Source organism: Neofelis nebulosa, chromosome 4 (genome assembly GCF_028018385.1).
Source record: "Neofelis nebulosa isolate mNeoNeb1 chromosome 4, mNeoNeb1.pri, whole genome shotgun sequence".
Classification (NCBI taxonomy): domain Eukaryota; kingdom Metazoa; phylum Chordata; class Mammalia; order Carnivora; family Felidae; genus Neofelis; species Neofelis nebulosa.
In genome coordinates, this window is record NC_080785.1 from 55493363 (window position 1) to 55515371 (window position 22009).

Sequence of the window (22009 nt, forward strand, 5' to 3'; positions counted from 1 at the left end):
TGTGACCTGGCTCTTGGAGACACATGGAAGCAGTTTTAAATATCATGAGCATTAGCTTAATTCCATTTTTTTTCCAGAAGTAGGTTACTATGTTTACAAAAATCAAAGAAGCAGAGAATAATTATAACCACTTACTTTGACTCAGTTGCTACAGGCACTCCAGGGGGTTCATCCTGTGGAACAACATCTCACTACTATATCCAAGGACTCTTCAAACCTCTGCTCAAATGGCACAATTACTACTATTACTGTTACCTTTACTAGTTATTATAGTTTAAGCTAAGATGGATTTTTTAGCCTCTCTGTGAACTCAGGGTAATAATGCACAGTGACATTTGCTTGTCTTTTCTTTTTAGCCATGGGAAACTAGTCGCATGTTAGGTTACAATCCAAAGAATCATCTAAGAGACTAGGAGGAAACTGTTATTTCAAGCCCTGATTTCCGTTTCTGAGGAAGCTGTTAGGTCTGAAGAGTCTAGTGACTCAAGCCCTGGGAGCGAGGCCTTGCCGTGAAGACAGGTCACTAAGCTATCTGTGATGATCTAAGCTGACATCTAGAGAGGGGATATGCGGCTCTAATGGGAATTTATGGCTTTACTCCAATGAATACACAGTGCTGAGGTTTAGACACATATTTCAAATGGCACGGATATTCACCTCTGTGGAATTAACTTCAGGCAGATCTTTACAGAACACAAGTTTCAACATGAAGACATTCTGCTCCACACACGGCCTTATCTTACATGGTAGGGCTTTCCAAATGCCCACCTAAGAAAGTACGCTTCTTTCTATAATAAATAGGCTTTTAAAACTCTTAGGGAACTATGAAATATTCCAATCAGTCCTCTGATATTATTGAAAGCATTATACGTACAAACACCTATTGAAAAGAAATCATCATCAGTGTCCTTCAATTAAGACTTCACATGTCATCTTCTTAGACTTTCTGCCTGATGTTTCTAGCCAAGGGGGAATAAGGAGACCCAAGCATCCTTAAACTTGGCAGGCACCATCAATAACCAGTCCCTTTCTTTCTTCCTCTCCCCCAACCTCTTCTTTTTCCCTATGGCTGAGATGCTGCCACCATGGACGCCACTCTGTTTTTATCCTCTTTGCTCTGTTTTTTGGGAAGGAGACTCTAAGTATGGCAGAGGCCATTTTTTTTCCTTAGCCAAGGGCTGCCCCACCAGTACTGATGGTTTAGTTTAGTCAACGCTAGCATTTCCACAGGTGCGGTTTGGGACATTGCTCAAAGGTACACAGATGCTCTGGGACACACATCTCCTGCACTCATGGTCTCCTAGCTCTATAGGACTCCTAGGAAGGTCTTCACAAAGAGCAAGAGAGGGAACTGGAAAGGTAGTGAGAAAGAAGAAGTAAAGAGAAAGAAGGCAAAGAGTAAAAGAGTAAGGTAACATGTACACAAAAAGAGTAAAAACATTTTTTGAAGGAAAAGGGAAAGATGCACAAATATAGGTATATCCTTTGGCGGGCTTCCCAACAACTATTCTTACATCATCACATCCTGGAAACTGGCCTGGAAACCTTCTCAGTTGGTTTCTCTTTCCCAGTCGTTGTCCATCTACTCACTATGTACAGATCAGCGCTTCACCGAGAGCCGTTCCTGGTTTACAAGATGAAGGGCACAGAGGCAAGAGACGCTCTGGCCTATGGACACGTGAAGGGTGTGGCCGGACAGGCCTTCAGAGTGAGAGGTGCCACTGCAGGCTTCTCCAACTGGCTTGTGGCTTATTTCTAGCCTGGACATAAACAGGCCATTCAGCACATGTGGGGCGAAAACTGGCCCAATCTCCTGAGAAGCATATGAGTCCGTCCAAGATGACAATACTCTGAAGAAGTCTACTGGAATTCCTGGCCTTGAAGGGACCACCATGGAGAATTTTCTCCTCACCAACTCCAGAGCCCAAGTGGCTCAGAGAAAGCTGGGCCAGTTTCCAAAGTCTCCACAATTTCTCATTCTAATTCTTTTCTCCCCCAGTCACCAAGAGGCAGCACAGGGAGCTTTAAAATCTCAATACCTGAACTTGAGAGTAATACAGATCTGGGTTCCAACTCCAGCCTCACAGGTTCTGTGGCTGGTTCTGTCTCATCTATGAAATTAGAGTAGCAACACCTACTTCATATACTTGTTTACTTTTCAACAAGGAGATGAGAGGACAGATGGAAAGACCCACACATGGTTAACATGTGTGCTAATTCTCTCCTAATTTACTCCTGGAGGTTAAAGGTACCATCCTTCAAGGGAGCAGGCAGATTGAGGATGAAGGCTACAGAGGATACTTTAAATGGAGAGAGATGGAGGCCAAAAGGAGATGAGACACCAGGGTCAGAGGAAGCGGCTCTGCTTAGGGACCTCAATCTGAACAAACCACATCATGTCATCAGACAGGAAATAATGCCCCCCTGGGGGGGAGGGGCTTTAGAATCTGAAACCAAAAGGGATCCTACTTCCATTCCAGTGTGACAAAATTCCTAACTACAAACCCAGGGCACCAAAGCCAGTGAATGTAACAGAGGAGTGAGCTGTGCCTGTTCCTCAACATCTCTTCGCTGCCCTGTCCTGAGTCAGGCCAACAAGGGAAGGGATCTCTTGAAACCAGCATGACAGAATAATTGGCCAATCCCTTTCTAGACTTTTGAAAGCATGAACACTGCTTTTTTGGTGTGTGTCACTAAACTGTGAATTTAAGCAGTAAGCATCTTATATAAACGGGTTGAAATGCTGCATCAAAAGTGTGCATTTTTTAATTTTAAGAGCACACATTTTACTCAGTAATAACACATCCTAGTCATACCTGAGAGGCTGTGGTTTCCAGCTTTTGGATGCCATTCACCAAGTGCTCTTTCTTCTGGGATACCTCTTTTTGTTTCTTCTTCAACAGATTCTTAAACAGTGATATTTGTTCTAGAAAACTCTTTGGGGTGGTATAGTTGTGTCTTCTCTCATTCTGGTAATACCGGGTACTCATTTCATTCACGCTAGTGTGAACGTGGGCCATGAAGAGGCTAATAGAATCTTTGTCCAGTGCCTGAAAACATAAACACTGTATTTCATATGCAATTCTCTCAAGTTAAAACAAAAATGTAATTAAAAAAAAAAAAGAATCAGCAAAATTATGGAGTATCTTTTCCTAAAAGCCAGAACAAATTACGGCAGGATCTGGAAAAACTTACTCAGTCTTTAAGAGATAGCCACAGGATGAGGGAGATAACAATAAAGCATTCAGCTTTGCCAAGTAGGGCAAAGGATTTTTGTGCCCTCCACATACCAAACCCAAAGCCAACATATAACACAAACAAAGCTTTTCCCAAATTGCTTTTAATCTATCAAGTATGTGAAAGAAAAAAATGGTGAAACTGAGACAGAGTACTCTAAAAAGTATTTTTGGTGTTGCTTTCAAACTACACTGTAGTAGTCACGCGCGCGCGCACACACACACACACACACACACACACACACACACAACCCAAACTGACAAATGTGGTTTTTTAAGAACCCATGGGAAAACAAACAGGATGGGAAGGTATAAAACTCATTGCTTCTGGGAGAAAAATGCCATTTATATTTTCATTTGGAAAAAACAACAACAAAAAAAAGAAAATGAGTAACTGCTCCTAGAAGATTTACTAGAGAACTCCCCCCCACCCCACTATACTATTCTTTCTGTTTTGTCCTCTATGACTTCTGAAGTAGTTAACTTTTTAATTTGTGGAGTCACATCTCCCTCATTTTAATGATTATTTATTGCATTCTGTACAAGATGAACCAGGTTCAATTAATCAAGGGAAGCCTAAAAATCAATTAATATGAATTAAATGAGCTACACCAACTCTTAGGAAAGTCACACATAATTTACCAAAGTGTTGTCAATAATGCTCAGACATCTTTGGGAAAATTGCACACAAGTGGCTGGTGATGCAGTTAAATGTTTCAAACCTGCACCATTAATATTACAACCCGGGTGTGCTAAGAGACAGGCCAGTTCCTGGTGCTGAACAACAACTGCTCCTGGGCGACGTCTAACAGCCTCCCAACATCATGACAAATCCGTGAGTGGGTTTCAAATATGTATATATGGGGTTGCTCTGCCTATCCATCTCACTAAATTAAAATTAATGTTCTGTTTTTTTAAAACCAAAGTCAAATACAGAATGATGCAAACCCTCAATATTCTGCATTCTCTAGTTCTGAGCTATGTGCATGTTACCAAATAGTGGACTCAGAATCTAAACTTATAAGGAAGTTAGAGAACTCCGTATAAATAAGATCCTCTGAGGGATTTTATCTTTAAAAGGGCTTCACTGCAAAATAAACACAGAGAGAAAATTCATCCCTGTCCTATCTTGTTTGAATGAACTAAAAGTGAGCACATGTCTTTTACAGTGTAAATCCTTCCCTGGCCAAGTCCGACCTCCTCACGCGGGGTGCGGGTTGCGGGGGAGGACCTGGCCTCTGCCCAACCATGATCCTTATGAGGAGGCTCCTAGGCTGCCCTGAAAAGCTCTCTCTGACAACAGTTTCATTTGTAAATCTGCGATGGAAGAAGTGGTTTCCGGTAGAGCTGGAAGTGGCCCGAGACAACTTGTCTCAATGGGGCAAAATAACTATTGTTATCGGGCTTAACAAAATGGCACAGCATGGGAGACTTGCAGAGCCAGGGAGCAGCTGGTTGTAATTCACACTGTTTTTCAGAAAACTCTAATCGTTCCAGAACAGACCTCTTTGATGACTGGTCTTCCCTGCATTCTCAATTTGTCACTTTCTCTTATGATAAGGTCAGTAGTGACAGCACTTCCTGACATTAACAGCTGTGGCTTTTAAAAGGGTCATTGTAGAACTACTAATTGCAGTAATTTCATTAGCATAAATTATTTATTCTGCCATTCATTTATCTCCAGTTTTCTTTTTTTTTGGGGGGGGGGGTGGGGAGTGCAGGGAGGACATGGCTGCCGATGCGGCTGCAGAAAAGGCAATGCAATGCGTATTTTTCGTTTTCAGAGACCCAAGTGAAGAATATCACTCCTGCTACATTTGGCCCCTAATGAAAACCAGCTGATCGCATTCTCTAGTCATTTAGCAGCCCATCATGGGGAAAGCAAAAATACAAATAAGCAAACTGCCAGTATTAAATGGTTTCTAAAACCAGGGTTTCTCCACTAAGAGGCCCTGGAAAACAACGCTGTATCCAACGCATCATCAAATATACACAGGAAACTGCTTTTTCCTCACATTTAGACAGAAGTTTAATTTTTACTCTCTCAGCTGGCTCACTGTGAATGCAGAGGTATATCTGCTCCTTGGAGCTACGGTTCTCACGCCGTAGCAGTCACTGCCACACCAAGTACCCCCCACCACCCGACTCTTAGAGCAAATGCCCAGTAGGTCCCTGTTGGTGAAAATGACATATAGCACAAGTCAAGTGAAAAACAACACCGGAGGCCACGCCAAATCAAATATCTAAGAATGTTATACCTTCCCTAGACCAGCTGGTCCCAAGATTATACTGGTCTGTACTTTTAAATTCAAGAGCAACTTTCAAGAGCATTGCCTTCAAGGAAAGGGAGGAGAAGGGACAAAAGAGAATGGAGGTGAAAAGGAGGCAACTTTTTTAAGTTAACCTTGGGATCATTTTGTCACATGTGATGTCATTATACCTACCATCCACCATGAAAGTTTTCCTCCGAAGTTATTTCTATGTTAATTTTTTACAGCTTTATTGAAACATAGGTGAGATACAAAAAAAAGTACATAGTTAATATCTGTTATTTTTTTAATGATTCCAAACTGCTGGGTTTTAAAATCTATTGTTTGTACTTTTTAGCTCCTTTGGGGGCAGTTAATAATAGAAACTAATTAGATACTGGGGCTGTAAAATTGGTTTATTAAATAAAATTTAATCATATATAAAACGAGCAGTACTGCATTTGAACACCTCTCCTGAGCTCCTCATGGTGCTGATTCCCTCTGAGAAAAAAGATTCTGGAGGCAGCCAGGGACGCCGGTTTCGAATCCTACGACGTGGGTTAGATTTCCAGTTCTGTACAGCGGGACAAATGAGGGCACTCCCTGTACTGCCTCCTGCCCACAAAATCAGAGCTTAGACTTGTGGCACTCCTTTTTAGTCTGCTTTTCTTCCTTTCCCTGGATTCCTTTTTCAGAATAGCCAAACATTTCTGCAATAGTCCAGAGCAGGATTTAAGACTGTGGGGTTCTGGCATCAAAGTGCTGAGGGCGCCCTTACCTGCGGAGTGATCGTGCGCGATGGCCTGCATCCCCTCACCTGTGCCATGGGGAAGCCCGGGGTCCCTGCTTAGAAGGGTGGTGAGCAGCGGTGGTGGGTACATCTGCCACTGGTGATGGTGACAGGGCACCAGTGTTGGTCCTCCTAAGATTACTTCCACCTGACAGAGCAGCCCCAAGTGTTAAACGCAGCGCCCAACAGTATTCTAAATCACACACTAGTGTCTCATTTTTTTTTTGTTTTTTCACTTTGCCTGGCGAATACATTTTGTTGTTTCTTTGGTCGTGTTTTTAAATTTTTATCTCTAATTTTAGGGGCTAATTTCCAAGGCCAAGGGCAAGGCCAGGTCCAGCCTAAGCCAGCAATCTGCAAGAAGAGTTTCTCGGCAATGAAAAGGTAGTGTCAGTGGCTCCCCAACACAACATGAAAACACAGAAACAACTGAGGACTGTGAGGGGGGGTGAGGAGGTCAAACAGGGCCCAGCCAAGCCTCCCAGATGGAGCAGCCAAGGCAGATGACGTAGCTGGTTCTGGGAAGGCCAGCACTACGGGAAAGCCATAGAACTATAGCTTGGAGGGAGCGATGCTTACCAGCGTAACCGGATTCTCGGGCAGCTATAATAAGCGGACCCCACTTTCGAGGTAGAGGTGATTCCCAAAGTTTCCCTAACTGCAAAAACTATGGAAAGTGGCATTCTACCAGTTTTTGCAGTTCTGTTCTTAAATCGATTAACGTGCACAGAGAAAGAAATGCATGATGAATAGTGTACTGGTGCGCATGCACAAAGGAGAAGCAGGCTGAAGAATGCGGAAGGATGTTAACAACCACGTGGGCCTTTTCTCATCTGTCTGAATAGAGGCTTAAGCCAGTTAGAGACTTAGGCAGATTCAGGATAATTTTGACTGCCTCTGCTTCTGTCTTCATCTTTTAAAATGACTTCAGTACTCCTCAGGAGGAGATTTTCCCCCAAACTCATTGAATTTCTACTGCACAAGGCTTTCAACTTTTAAATTTGTATTGAACAATCCTCATTTATATTTCAAAGAAAACAAATGTGCTAAAAGTCAGTAAAAAAAAATCACTGCTAACATACCTATGACTAACAAAATGTTGTTTGCTACTCTTTGTGCTGTCCCCTACTGTTTTAAAAAGGAACCCAAGAACCAACGAAGAAGCCAGCCTTCACGTATAGCGGTAAAGTAACGTACCTCTTTGAGCGGACATTTTCCACGATCAGATTGGCAAATGGTAGTAAAATATACCATTCTTCTGTTACCAGACACTGTGACAAGTTCTGAACTGAAGAGATGGGAGGTGGGTGGAATGAAGTCATTTCCCTGAAAAAGCTGATGGTACTGACCTTACGGAATTATTCAGTTGTATCACGTCAAAAGGACGGAGAATTTTAACCTGCCAGTCGGCCACTATGCCCGGAAAGGATGGGCTCCTTCATCTGGCTCTGATCTTTCCGAGAATGGAGACCCCTCCGGATGTAAATCTCACTCCTCCTCAGTGACAGTGCTCATCTTTTCATTTCCAGTCAATAATTTCTGCTTTCTTCAGGCCCAGTTCTCAAGTATGTCTATTATTCACTTTGACTCAAAAACCAACAACAGTACTCATCTTTTAACACCTGTTTCTCCTGCCTTGTTTCTTGACGGTTCCTAACTGTGACCCACGGACTTTTGGGTAAGGACTCCTCCCAACTGCCTCCTCACAGCGTGTGCAACCCGGTCCCCCGGGATACCCAGCGCGTCTTTCCCTCTCTCCCTCCTCGCACCATGACCTTCCTCATCTGCACTTCCAAACCTGAGGAGTGAGGAGTGTATGTTGACACAAAGCCTGTAGATAAATACCCGGTGATACTTAAGGACCAAACTATTTTGGTTGTCTGACAGCTGTGGTTTAGCTCAATACCAGGTAGCAGGAAAGCAGCACAACCCTTTACTTAGATGCAGGCAGCCGATACCCCTGGGTGCTAAGCGTCTACAGACTGAAAAGTCTACATCAACCCACAAAAAAAACCGCTTGCCTTTAATGAATCCTTTCTCTGTGGCTGGAGGGGTCACCTTGGATAACTATCATATACTCAGCAAATAAAGTCAATAATTAAGAAGCACCTAAATTATGCTGATACCTTTCAGTCTTAATGATGAAAATCAAAACTAAGAAAATGAGCAAATCAGTGCCCATTCAAAAAACTTAAAAGCTATTTTTGACCTCTGCAGAAAAGTCACCACACATTTTTAGAAGAAGACAGACACGTGCATTCTGAATTATAATTACTGCTCCTAAGCAGCAAATTGGGAAGGTGGCAAAGTTAAACAGGCACACTCAACTGAAATGAAATCATCCAGCTGATCTGTTTTTAGGCATAATTCAGCGCAAGAGAAATGGTTAAGTGCTTTTAAAATTCCTCCTTGACAAGCAGCATCCTATAGGAGGCGTCATGATACCACGAGACAGAGCTCAGCACCTGCCAGGAGCCCTCTGCACTTAAAATGATGCAAATCCTGCCTCATCCAGCAGATGTCAATGGTCACTGGCATATCAGAGCTCCTTCAGCAGTAACTGTTTTTGAAGTGGCTCCTAACCTTGTAGGAGAAGGCTTGCATCATGGGAGCTAGGGCAAGGAACTTAAAAAAAAAAAGCACAGTGCCAAACATTAAGTTAAACCAAGTTACTAGCTTTGGGTTCCTTCCATTTGGGAAATTAATATTAAGAAATGAAGTGTACTGGTCTTTTCTTTAGCGAACCAGTGTGATAAAATGAAGTGTATAAAACAGAACTTTGCTACCAAGGTACATACTGATTCTCTAATAAAGTGGTATTTTTGAACCCTTCTTATAATTATTAGACCGAACAATGCCCTACCTAATTCGAGTAATGCAGTCAGCCTAGCAAGAGCTTGAGATTTTGGTGGGTTAACAAGTGTCACTATTACTTGTCATGTTTGATGGTTTTTCAGGTTTCAAAGTACAAAATATTTCTGGCAGACTTTATCTAGTGCCAGTGCTCATGTCCATTAAATGGGGTTCTTTTGACTCTTCAGGAAAACACTGTAAATGGTGCAAGCAGTGTTGCAGACAAAGTAACCACTCCTGGGAGTGACTACCATTCCACTTACCTATTCATGAGAACAAATTTACATAAATTTCCCCAAATGTTCTTACATGTTCTTAGTGCTATGCAAGGCCTCCTGAACATGGAAAAAAGTGAACATCACTTAAAAAAATCAAACTACAGGGGTCCCTGCCTGGGTGGCTCAGTGGGTTAAGCATCTGACTCTTGGTTTAGGCTCAGGTCATGAGCTCAGGGTTCGTGGGTTCAAGCCTTGTGTCAGGCTCTGTGCTAACAGTATGGAGCCTGTGTGGGATATTCTCTCTCCCTCTCTCTTTGCCCCTCTCCTGCTCACTCACTCTCTCTCAAAATAAATATACTTACAAAAAATCCAATGATACATTACTATTATTCAGTCTTTACCCAGAAAGCCAGTCGCTGTTGTTTTAAAGGTCCAGGTAAGTGCATTCAACATTAAGGGTGAGTGAAGAGACAGGCAACAGAAAACACTTTCTGGATTTGGAAAAAAGAGTGAAACAGAAGAGATCATTTTTTCCATTTATTTACAGAAATGTTTTAAGGGTGAGAAAAGGAGAGAGGGAGTATTTGAATGTTATAAAGGCTTTATCATATGCATCTTTTTTTAAAAAATGTTTTCAGTTTATTTTTGAGAGAGGCAGTGAGTGAGTGGAGCAGGGGCAGAGAGAAAGGGGGACAGAGGATCTGAAGTGGCCCCGTGCTGACAGCAGAAAGCCTGATGTGGGGCTCGAACCCACCAACTGTGAGACCATGACCTTGAGCTGAAGGTAGCTGCTCAGCTGACAAAGCCGCCCAAGCGCCCCTGTCCTATGCATGTTTTTGATGCTGTGTGACAGGTCTTCCTTGACACTCCCGGCACTTAAGTAGATTAACGGACATTTTAGAAAAGGCAATAAACTGTATTACAATAAAGCTATCTATAAAAATAAGAAGCAGTAATACTAGCTGCATACAAATACTTAAATATGTAAATATGTCCAGGTTTGCAACCATCCGGCCATGAAAAGATAGAGAATTCAACAAAATGGGAAAGGGCTCTTTGGAAAAGTGACAGGTTCTTAGGAGTAAGGGAGGCCACAGTGGGATGTGTCTGTTCCTAATAAAGCTTCAAGTGGGAATAGACATCATCTCTCACATAGCCCCGATTCTATTTTTGGTTCTGAGATATTCTAGCCCTACCACTCAGTGGAATCAGAAGACAAGCCTCCATGGGCAATGTTCACAATTACCACCCTTCCAAACTATCTAATCAGAAAGGCACTAGATATCAAAAATTTCTAGAAAGTGTAAATGATACCTTTTTCCCTCTGAATTGGGAAGTACACTTGAAGTGCTTTTTGTTTTTCAGTTTCATGCAACCATTTAAAAATGTAATAGGATGTGCAAATTTCATTATGGTCAAATGACAAACATAATTTATAAAACATAAACCCCTAAGACAAAGAAACAGATACATTATCTGACTCAGTGACTATAGAATCCATGGTGCTGATTTTTCACCCATTATTAATGTAATGAGAAAAATCAACAATTAATTGCCTTACTTTGTTAAGATCAAGCATTGCATGACTATGGGTGGCTACTTTTCTGTTTGGGTTTTTATCTGTGTATTTGAAGGATTCATGTTCAGCAAACCCTATTACGATTCAAGGAACAAATGATCCTGGCTTTCTGGTGAGTCAGTCTAAGTAAGAACACACTCGTGTGCCAAGTGCACACATGTGTGAACAGACCTCTCAACCTACTACAAAGAGGTCAATCACCATATTCCATAGAACGCAAACTAAGAAAGACGATTTTACCATCTTAAACAAAAGGCTTAACTTTTCTATAGGAGGTGTATTTTGGAAATTACTTCTTTATTGAGGACTTCTGGTCGGTGAGTGTGTGTGTGTGTGTGTGTGTGTGTGTGTGTGTGTGTGTGTATGTATGTGCGTGCGTGAGAGACACAGATTCAGAGGTTGACATGGCATTACCTCAATTCCCTTCGTTTCCTCAATGAACCGCCTGCTGACTGAGACCAGAGCTTCCTGCGGCCACGCATGAAACCAGTCAATAGCCGTGCAGTTAACTATGGCTGGGAACTTCCGAGCTCTCCCTCTTAGTGTGTGACCAACGGGAGAGAAACATAGAATGATCTGTGGAGACATGGGGGCAGGGAAGAAAGAGGAGGGTGATGAGTGAGCAAAGAATTACATTGCAATCCTAGACAATGAAAGCAAGGAGCGCAGCCAAGCATGACATTAAACTATGCTAAAGCACTACAGAGTGGAAAGCGACATTAACCTCCTTGCTAATCAAAGAATAAACCTGCCCCCAGTGGCTACTCCAGCGAATATACAGAAACGCTGCTATGCACTTTCCTTAAAACGGGTCCCTCTCCTTTTAAACATTTTTGGTAATTATCATTAATAGTGAGAAATTTATTCTTTTCTGTTACATGAGTAACATTATAGCCACAGAAAAAAAATATCCAAACCAAATCACCAAGATAAAGTAACACCAATACCTTCATCTTCTGTCTCCTTCCATTCTATAATTCATCAGATTCAATCATACTTTGTAATTTACTTAAAAACAATTTGTATCATATTGAAGGTTTACTTTTTTCCCATTTAAAATAGATATACCCAGTTTCATTCTTCACATTTTTAAAGGAGTAAAAAATTCAGTTTATACATGCTCCTGATGAGACACTTTTAAGTTTCTGGTTTAAATCTAAAGCTCTATTTAGGTATTCAATGATTTAAGAATTAACGTCTATGTGAATACGTTTCCATATTCTCTGTAGTGACAGAGGGATTTGATCTGGCACTAGGGTCTGAGTTTGGCTGGGATCATGGCCACAGCTCAGGGAGGGGGTAGAAAGGACCTCAGGAGTCAGGTGGGTCTGACTGTCCCTTCTGGGCATCTCTGAGTGTGACAGGGCTCCCACATGAGATGCCCCGTGTGAAGGGCTTGGCACAAAGAAGGCGTACAGAGAGCATTTCTTTCAACCACTCCCTCTTCCCCTGAGTTCCTGTGGACTTGAGGCACCAGAGTAGTGATGCCAGCTGGGGTAAGGTCTGAGAATGACAGTCCTGGTTTCCTCTTCTCCAGAAATGGCATGGACTTGATAGAAAACAAAGCTTACAGCTCGCTCAACTCAATATCTAACACTCTGAGGTCAAGCAACTAATGCAATCATTTTTCAAATGATAGGATTTTTTTGGTAGAGCATTTCAAAAATTCACATCACAACAATCTCCAGCATACAGGAAGCCATACAGTATCTTACTTAACGGGTGTCTTTACTATGTTTATTTTACATACTGTGGCTCCTGAAAAACTCACGATGGATAACTTCTGGTATGTAAAACGTTTAACAATACATAAGCTGACTGATCATTTATTCATTATACACAAGAGCCTAGTTACAAATGAAGTAACTGCTCTAATACTGCGTGTGCTGAGTGAATGGAACTTCAGTTACAATGCATAATTTTCACTTATGTCACTGTTCTTAGGTTTCTCCTACCTGCCGTCTTTTTTTTTCCCCATACTTGAACATCTAGGACACAAAGAAATAATCGATTTCCACACTCAACTTATCTCTTATTCCTGGAAATTTTAGGAGTTTCATTTATTAACAGTTATAGCAAAGGCAAAGGAAAAACAAAGGCTCCTTTGAGATCTGAAATATCTCCATCCCTTTTACACACTTACTGAATTTCTCTCGTTATGGGTGTATTACCAGGTCTTCACAGTTTGTGACAAAACAAAGTGTGTGCTTTGTTTTGTGAACCCTGTGTGCTCAGTCTCGGGAAAAAATATTTTGAGTTAATATAATGATATACCTTCATTATTTATTGAAAGATAATAGAGAATCCTCATTTAAAGAATTATTTTTCTTTTCTACAATTTTACAGCTGAAGACATTTTTCCCTATGCTATTTATTATGGCTGAAATAAGGATCTCCATAACGCCAGTTACATTTTACATGGAAGGTGGTTGGCAGGACATCAATGCTTCTCAAAGGATTGTTAGGAGCTGGTTAGAAAGGCAAATTCTTGGACCCAATCTATACCTAAGGAATTAGACTCTGGATGGGCTTTGGCAAGCTGTTTTCAACAAGGTCCCCAGGTGACTCCGACACCTGCAGGTATAACCTGATAGTTTAAACATTTCTAAGGGAATATTTAAATAAAATGCTTACATTTTCAGTGCTTTTGCAATTGGTAAAACACATGGAATATAAGTATGCCTCTGTCTGGATACAGAGAATTTTAAATAAATTAGATACTCACGAGTAAGCTAAATTCTACCATCTGAAACAAACCTTGGGAACTAATTTACAGAAATATGCTTGGTTATCAGTGCTTTCGAAGAAGGGAAAGGGCAGTACCACACCAACCTCGAGCACTGTAGCTGTTGACCCAATTCATTACCCAGTCACTTCTAGTTTTGCGAGAAATATAGCACAGGATCCCTCCTGCTCTCCAGCTTTCGTGGGTAGTAGTCCCATGTGAGAGGTGTCCGCAAGTCCCTGCTCATGTCTGGAAACTGGCGGTTGTTCTATTCTTTTCTAAAATGGTCTCCACGTGTTTTGATTATGAGCATGGAATGGAGGTCAACTCTGCCAGCTGCTCATATGGGATGTGACTATGGGCACGTTTCTTAATCGTGCTGTATTGTCCTCATCTCCAAAAAAGGAGAAATCACAGTTACCTCCCAGGGGCACCAGGAAAACTTACCGATATTTATCAAAGTTTTCCTCACAGTTGCTCAAGCATGAATGGTACTCCATAAACTCCATGCTGTGCTACTTTATTTATTTTTCATTTTATTTTTTTTTCAACATATGAAGTTTATTGTCAAATTGGTTTCCATACAACACCCAGTGCTCATCCTAAAAGGTGCCCTCGTCAATACCCATCACCCACCCTCTCCTCCCTCCCACCCCCTATCAACCCTCAGTTTGTTCTCAGTTTTTAATAGATAATGCTTTGGCTTATGCCAAAATGCTTATGCTTTGGCTCTCTTCCACTCTAACCTCTTTTTTTTTCCTTCCCCTCCCCCATGGGTTTCTGTTAAGTTTCTCAGGATCCACATAAGAGTGAAACCATATGGTATCTGTCTTTCTCTGTATGGCTTATTTCACTTAGCATCACACTCTCCAGTTCCATCCACGTTGCTACAAAAGGCCATATTTCGTTCTTTCTCATTGCCACGTAGTATTCCATTGTGTATATAAACCACAATTTCTTTATCCATTCATCAGTTGATGGACATTTAGGCTCTTTCCATAATTTGGCTATGGTTGAGAGTGCTGCTATAAACATTGGGGCACAAGTGCCCCTATGCATCAGTACTCCTGTATCCCTTGGGTAAATTCCTAGCAGTGCTATTGCTGGGTCATAGGGTAGGTCTATTTTTAATTTTCTGAAGAACCTCCACACTGTTTTTCAGAGTGGCTGCTCCAATTTGCATTCCCACCAACAGTGCAAGAGGGTTCCCATTTCTCCACATCCTCGCCAGCATCTATAGTCTTCTGATTTGTTCATTGTGGCCACTCTGACTGGCGTGAGGTGATATCTGAGTGTGGTTTTGATTTGTATTTCCCTGATGAAGAGTGACGTTGAGCATCTTTTCATGGGCCTGTTGGCCATCCGGATGTCTTCTTTAGAGAAGTGTTTATTCATGTTTTCTGCCCATTTCTTCACTGGGTTTTTTGTTTTTTGGGTGTGGAGTTTGGTGAGCTCTTTATAGATTTTGGATACTAGCCCTTTGTCCCATATGTCATTTGCAAATATCTTTTCCCATTCTGTTGGTTGCCTTTTAGTTTTGTTGGTTGTTTCCTTTGCTGTGCAGAAGCTTTTTATCTTCATAAGGTCCCAGTAGTTCATTTTTGCTTTTAATTCCCTTGCCTTTGGGGACGTGTCGAGTAAGAGATTGCTACGGCTGAGGTCAGAGAGGTCTTTTCCTGCTTTCTCCTCTAGGGTTTTGATGGTTTCCTGTCTCACATTCAGGTCCTTTATCCATTTTGAGTTTATTTTTGTGAAGGGTGTGAGAAAGTGGTCTAGGTTCAATCTCCTGCATGTTGCCGTCCAGTTCTCCCAGCACCATTTGTTAAAGAGACTGTCTTTTTTCCATTGGATATTCTTTCCTGCTCTGTCAAAGATGAGTTGGCCATACGTTTGCGGGTCTAGTTCTGGGGTTTCTATTCTATTCCATTGGTCTATGTGTCTGTTTTTGTGCCAATACCATACTGTCTTGATGATGACAGCTTTGTAGTAGAGGCTAAAGTCTGGGATTGTGATGCCTCCTGCTTTGGTCTTCTTCTTCAAAATTACTTTGGCTATTCGGGGTCTTTTGTGGTTCCGTATGAATTTTAGGATTGCTTGTTCTGGTTTTGAGAAGAATGCTGGTGTAATTTTGATTGGGATTGCATTGAATGTGTAGATAGCTTTGGGTAGTATTAACATTTTGACAATATTTATTCTTCCAATCCATGACATGCTGTGCTACTTAAAAAAAAAGAAATACTCTCCACACCTTTACAGGTAACGTGGAATCAACTCGAGTTATTGCCTCAAGGAACATTACTATGGCGGGGAGGGGGGGTCATCCTGATCATTTTCCCATTATATTTCCCTTAATTTCCTGAGATTAATACAGCAAAGGGTTTTTAAGTAATAAAAACACAGATAAGTGAAAACAGGGTGTTAGCTTATCTCTAATTCACTTTTTGGGGTTTACTGAGGTATAAGTGATAAAATTCTAAGACACTGAAAGTGCCAAGTGTGATGATTTTATACACATAGACGTGGTCAAAGGATTCCCCCCATTGAGTCAATTAGCACAACCATCACCCCATAGTTTTATCTTTTGTGGTCAGTGTTGTTGAGCACATTTAAGTTCTACTGTCCTAGTAAATTTAAATGATACAACATGGTGCTTTCAACTGTAGTCACCATGTTACATGTTAGGTCCTGAGATCTTATTCATCTAATAATTGAAACATTATGCCCTTTTACCAATTCCTCCTTATTTCCCATACCTATTGGCAATATTCTGCATGTAAGTGATACCATGCAGTCTTTCTGTTCCTCTGCCTGGCTTATTTCACTTAGCGCATGCCTTCAAGTTTAATCCACGTTGTCGCAAATGACAGGATGTCCATTTTCCTGAAAATTCTATTTGTGTCCGGGTGTGTGCATATCTCACATTTCTTGATCCATTTGTCCACTGACGGACACTTAGGTTGCTTCTATACCTTGGCTATTGTCAATAATGCCGCTGTTAACATAGAAGTACAGGTATCTCTTTAAGATAATGGTTTGGATTCCTTCAGCTATACTGGAAGTGGGATTTCTAGATCATATAGTACTACTATTTTTAAGTTTAAAAAAATTTTTTTACATTTATTTACTTCTGAGACACAGAGACAGAGCACAAGTGGGGGAGGGGCAGAGAGAGAAAGAGACACAGGATCCGAAGCAGGTTCCAGGCTCTGAGCGGTCCGCACCGAGGCAGACACGGGGCTCGAACCCACAAACTGTGAGATCATGACCTGAGCCGAAGTCGGACGCTCACTGAGCCACCCAGGTGCCCCAATCTACTATTTTAATTTCTTGAGCAATCTCCTTACTGTTTGTTTTCTATAGTGGCCGTACCAGTTTACATTCCTGCCAACAGTGTATGCATCATCACCAGCAATTGTGACTTCTCGTGTTTCTGTTAACAGCCATTCTACGAGGTGTGAGGTGAAACTATTTACTATTTAAATAGTTGGTAGAATTCACCAATGAAGCCATCTGGTCGTATATAACTTACCTTTGAAAAAACTTCAATCTAGTATGATATGCATGTGGATACTCATTTTATGTATTCGGGCCACTGGTTAGTATCTCATGTAGTCCAATGGAAACTATAGAGGCTAGGGATGCAGAAGCAACATTTCACATGAGGGAAACCCACACTGCAAAGTCAGCTACCTGAACTCTCAGCTAAGTCCTTTCATCAACATAAATGGTTGATTAGCTGACATCATGAATACTGGATTTGATTTTATATATTTGAGACAGTGAGAGTGCACGTGAGTGCAGGGGAGAGGCAGAGAGAGAAAGAGTCCCAAGCAGGGTCTTCGGTGACAGCACGGAGCCTGAGGCAGGGCTCAAACTCACAAACCATGAGATCATGACCTGAGCTGATATTAACAGCTGGACGCTCAAAAAAAAAAAAAAAAAAAAAAAAAAAAAAAAAAAAAGAAAAGAGTCACGTATTTAACAGACTGAGCCACCCAGGTAGGTACCTTTGGAGTTGATTGTTTTACTGATGAAATGAGTAGTATTCAAGATATCTGAGGAAAATAAAAATATTATACTTCCATCTCCACAGCTGTACAAACAAAAGAGGAAAATCTAGATACTGAAGTATTCCAGCAATTATACTACTGGCTTTTTGGACTTTGATTTTGACTAGTCCTATGGTAAACAGTTTACAGAATGATTCTTTTTATGCGATTCCAGCTGAATCCTACCATGAGAATATTGCCCCAACTGCCCCCGAAGAATCCTTCTAGTAAGAGCTATTCAGTTTCCTAAAAGAAAAGAGCTAAGACTGCAATAAGCTTACAGAGCTCGTTTTTAAAACTTTAAGACCTGTTTTAAGTTATGTGCTACACATAAACTCTATGTGTACCTGAGGTCAGTCTGAAACTTCCTTTCCTTAAAACACACCTTGAGTTGGGATAGTGGGGGACAAGAGCCCCCCACCCTGGAACAGGTGTCATGTACCTGTAAGTACTGAAGGTCACTGAAATATATACCTCCTCCCAAAGAGTCCCTGACAACGCAAATGACCAAACCAGCTGAAGTTAGTTCCCAGCAGTGGACTGAAAGAAAAGCCAACTAAGAAAATAAAGTCAAAAATGCCTCAGACAGCTGTGTTCTTTTCTAAAAGCAAATTCCCACAAGTAAAAAGCAAACCCTGAAATCACCATCTACGTATTTCCTACAGCTCTAACATTTGGACATCAGAAACTTGCTTTTGGAATCCATACCATAGAATTTTCTATCCCTTTCTTCCCCCTACACAGGTGTTATGACTCATTTGCAATAACCCATTTTCCATTGTGCTTTGTAATACGTTTCAATTTCTTTTGGGTAAGATTCCATCGTAAGTACATACTTATTTGTATATCACTAACAGGACTCAGTCCATTTCCTCTTGTAATGGAAATCTGAATTGCCACCGTCACTCTGCATTTTTTTTCCAGTTGATATACTGTCAGATAGAAGTAACCCTCCCACATATTTACTTCAGAAGCTTCTATCCATAACTTATGTTTGCATTTATCCTCAAAAGTCTAAGCATTTTTCAAGAATGATAAGATCTGAATCTTACTGAGAAAATTCTCTTAGGAACGGAAGTTTAGCATACAAACTCTTCCCTTGTTTGAATGTTTCAGTACCATTTTATCATCCTTATATTATCCCTCTATCAGCCCCTATCCAATAACCTTTTAATTTCAATTACCTTCACGAAATCCAAAAGCATCTTCAACATACACACATGCAATACATTTTTATGCTTTGTTTTCTTTTTAGATAACACACAGTGAAATCATTCGCACACCCTTTTACTTGTGACTATTGGTCAGTGCCAATTTTTATAAGAGGTAGTATCTTACACTGGGAAATTTTACATCTTTTTTTTCAAAAAACAAAACTCTTCAATTCAGAAAGAAATTGTACGTGGAATCTCAATAAAGAGCAAGGAGCGGGGCCCCTGGGTGGCTCAGTGGGTTAAGTGTCCTACTTCAGCTTAGGTCACGATCTCGCCGTTTGTGGGTTCAAGCCCCATGTCGGGCTCTGTGCTGACAGCTCAGGGCCTGGAGCCTGTTTCAGATTCTGTGTCTCCCTCTCTCTCTGCCTCCCCTGCTCGGGCTATGTCTCTCTCTCTCTCTCTCAAAAAATAAATAAACATTAAGAAAAGTTAAAGAAGGAAAGAGCAAGGAGCAAATCCATTCCTGGGGAGTGAAGACAGTAGGCGGTCTATGCCCTACTATATACTATCTACTCCCTACTATGTATTCCTATGTGCAAGAGGAGCATATTCACTCATCACAGCTGCCCTACTTGATGCCAGGACCTGAAATGCCCACACACTACTTTGCAGACCAGTAGGCAGCCCCCACAGCCTCGTATAACAGTGTTCTGTTTTTTTTTTTTTTTTCAAACAGGCAATCGGATGCCTAATTATCTACTGATTGGACCCATATTTGAACCACATCATGCAGTTTGCGGCTTATGGTCTGTGCTGCTCTGCTAAAATGGCCGACGGTGTTTCTGTTGACACTGGGTGCTGAGTGCACACACACGTGAAGGTGCAGGAACAAACCTCGTATTGTGCTGGCAAACCCCACACGCAAAGGTAAGCAGAATGTTTTGGAAAACATCAACATGTTCTTCAAAATGCAAAGTTCATTGAATTTAAATGGGTAAGTCCTTCCGTCTTGGATTAAGCCCTGCACTTAACGCCAAGTTCAAAATTTCTTTTATGATATGGCAGATGATGTCTACTCCTTCTTTGAGATACTTTCCAACCCTTTATCCCCCTCAGTGAAACTTTTCTTGTCCTGCATTTTGTTGTCTTATATGCCCCGTGCCTCTCGCGCACAGAGTTGTAACTGCATATTTGGTTTCTGTGATTTGGGGGTTCGTGCCTGCCTTTCCGACGACGGTGGGCAGGTGCTGGCTCTTGCACACTATTCTATGCCCAGGGACCAGCACATCACAGGCACTCAGACGATACTTGCTGAGGCCCCACAGACAGATGAAGGAGTCAACAGAAGGCAATGTGAAAAACTCTTCTGAGCAAAAATGAAATTTTGGTATCTGCATCCTAATTTCTTCTGAAGCTTTGCTGTTTTAGGAAATTTCAAGGAAAGTGAATCTCAGAAAATACAAGGTCACACTTCCATCTCTTTCTGAAGTTCTTTTCAATCTTCTTGTGTAAACTGTATCAACAACACAAGGGCAGGAGTTAGGCTCCTCTATTCAGAAGGGTGTGGTCCTGATCAGGAAAACACCGTTGGCAGGGCAGAGACGGGCAGAGCCTGGGCTCGGCACTGGGCAAGCTAGCTGTCAGAGCGGGTGCTGCTCTTCATCAGCGCAAGTGTCAGAATGAGGGGCAGGAGGGATAGAAGACAGCACTTCGCAATGATAAAACCACCCTAGGTTGTCATCCCCACGAAGGAAAGGAAGCTGGGTGCTCTGCCTGTAAACCACATGAAGATCTAAAGAGATGAAACTTTACCGTCGTGTAAGGCTAAGGTTTTGCAACATCTTATTTTCTACTGGACAGGTGAGTATTTGAGCTTTTTATACAAGATCACAGACACCTCATGACAATTACTTGTGTGAATAGGCAGTCTTGTGGTTTATGCTATGAGCTTCTGTGTTAATCTGCAGCTTTAATGGCCATGTTGCTTAACATCTCTGTTGAGACTGTCGGGCTCCCTAGACATGTTGCAGTGCGAGCCAAGAGCACATTGCCCACAGTATCTGTTGCCAAAGCCAACATATGAATTGAACTCTATTCTACCCGAGGAGGGAGAAGGAACAGGAACAACAAGAAAAGCTCCACTGGAACCTGAAGAAAAATACTATGAAACCAAGAAAAATTTAAAAAGCATCCAGCAGATTTAAAGGAAGATAATTCCACTGGAGTAGATGAGAACCTGGGGGGAAAAAAAAAAAAAAAAAAAGAAAGGGACAAAAACTCATTTCATACTCTCCAAAGTCTAGAAGGAACATTATAAAAACCCATAGTAAGATTGGGGCACTTGGGTGGCTCAGTCGGTTAAGTGTCTGACTTTGGCTCAGGTCATGATCTTGTGGCTTGTGGGTTTGAGCCCTGCACTGGGCTCTGTGCTGACAGAACAGAGCATGGAGCCTGCTTCAGATTCTGTATCTCCCTCTCTCTCTGCCTGTCCCTTGTTTGTACTCTGTCTTTCTCTCTCTCTCAAAAATAAACAAACATTAAGAAAAATTTTTTAAACCCATAATAAAAGAATAGGCCAAGACAAAGGGACAGCATAAAATGAGGGGATTTACGAAAGAACATATATGATACAACACCTCTTCCTAAAAATGTTAAAAATATCTTAAGTCTACATTTAATCCAATGCTTAATGACAGAAAGCTAAAGGCATTCCCATTAAAATAAAAAATAAGCCAAAGATGCTACAGTCATCACTTAAAAGCTTTAAATGGTGTGCAAAAATTATGGATATTGTAATACACAGAAAAGAGGTAATTATTAGAAAGAAGGACTAGGGTACCTGGGTGGTTCCAGTGTTTGAGCGTCCGACTCTCGATTTGGGCCCAGGTCATGATCCCAGTGTTGTGGGATCGAGTCCCACATGGGGATATGCTCTGAGTAGGGAGACTAGTTAAGAGGCAGTCTCTCTCCTTCTCTTCCCCCGCCCCCTGGCCTCTCTCTCTGCTTATGCTCTCTCTCTTTCTCTCTCTAAAATAAATAGAAAGTAGGAGTAAAAATTCAAAGGTGATGGAACTGTCCTCTCAGCAAACTCTTAAGTACAAAACATAAAACCTACTGGAGTGTTCAACGAACTGGCTGGTAAAACAAACAAATATC

The 22009-nt window shown here is 41.5% G+C and overlaps 1 protein-coding gene across 3 annotated transcripts in view; it reads right to left on the reverse strand.

Moving 5' to 3' along the window:
* The window catches only part of DNAH11 (dynein axonemal heavy chain 11), a 367119-nt gene that overhangs the window by 118254 nt on the left and 226856 nt on the right, over positions 1-22009 (reverse strand). For 2 of the 3 annotated variants that reach the window (XM_058724852.1, XM_058724850.1), the window contains 2 exons: positions 11340-11501; positions 2817-3050 (listed from right to left, as the gene is read on the reverse strand). In XM_058724852.1, the coding sequence (XP_058580835.1) occupies positions 2817-3050; positions 11340-11501 (396 nt within the window). Of the gene's footprint in view, positions 1-2816; positions 3051-7624; positions 8442-11339; positions 11502-22009 lie in introns of those variants that run through there. The other variant, XM_058724851.1, reaches the window with a different exon arrangement.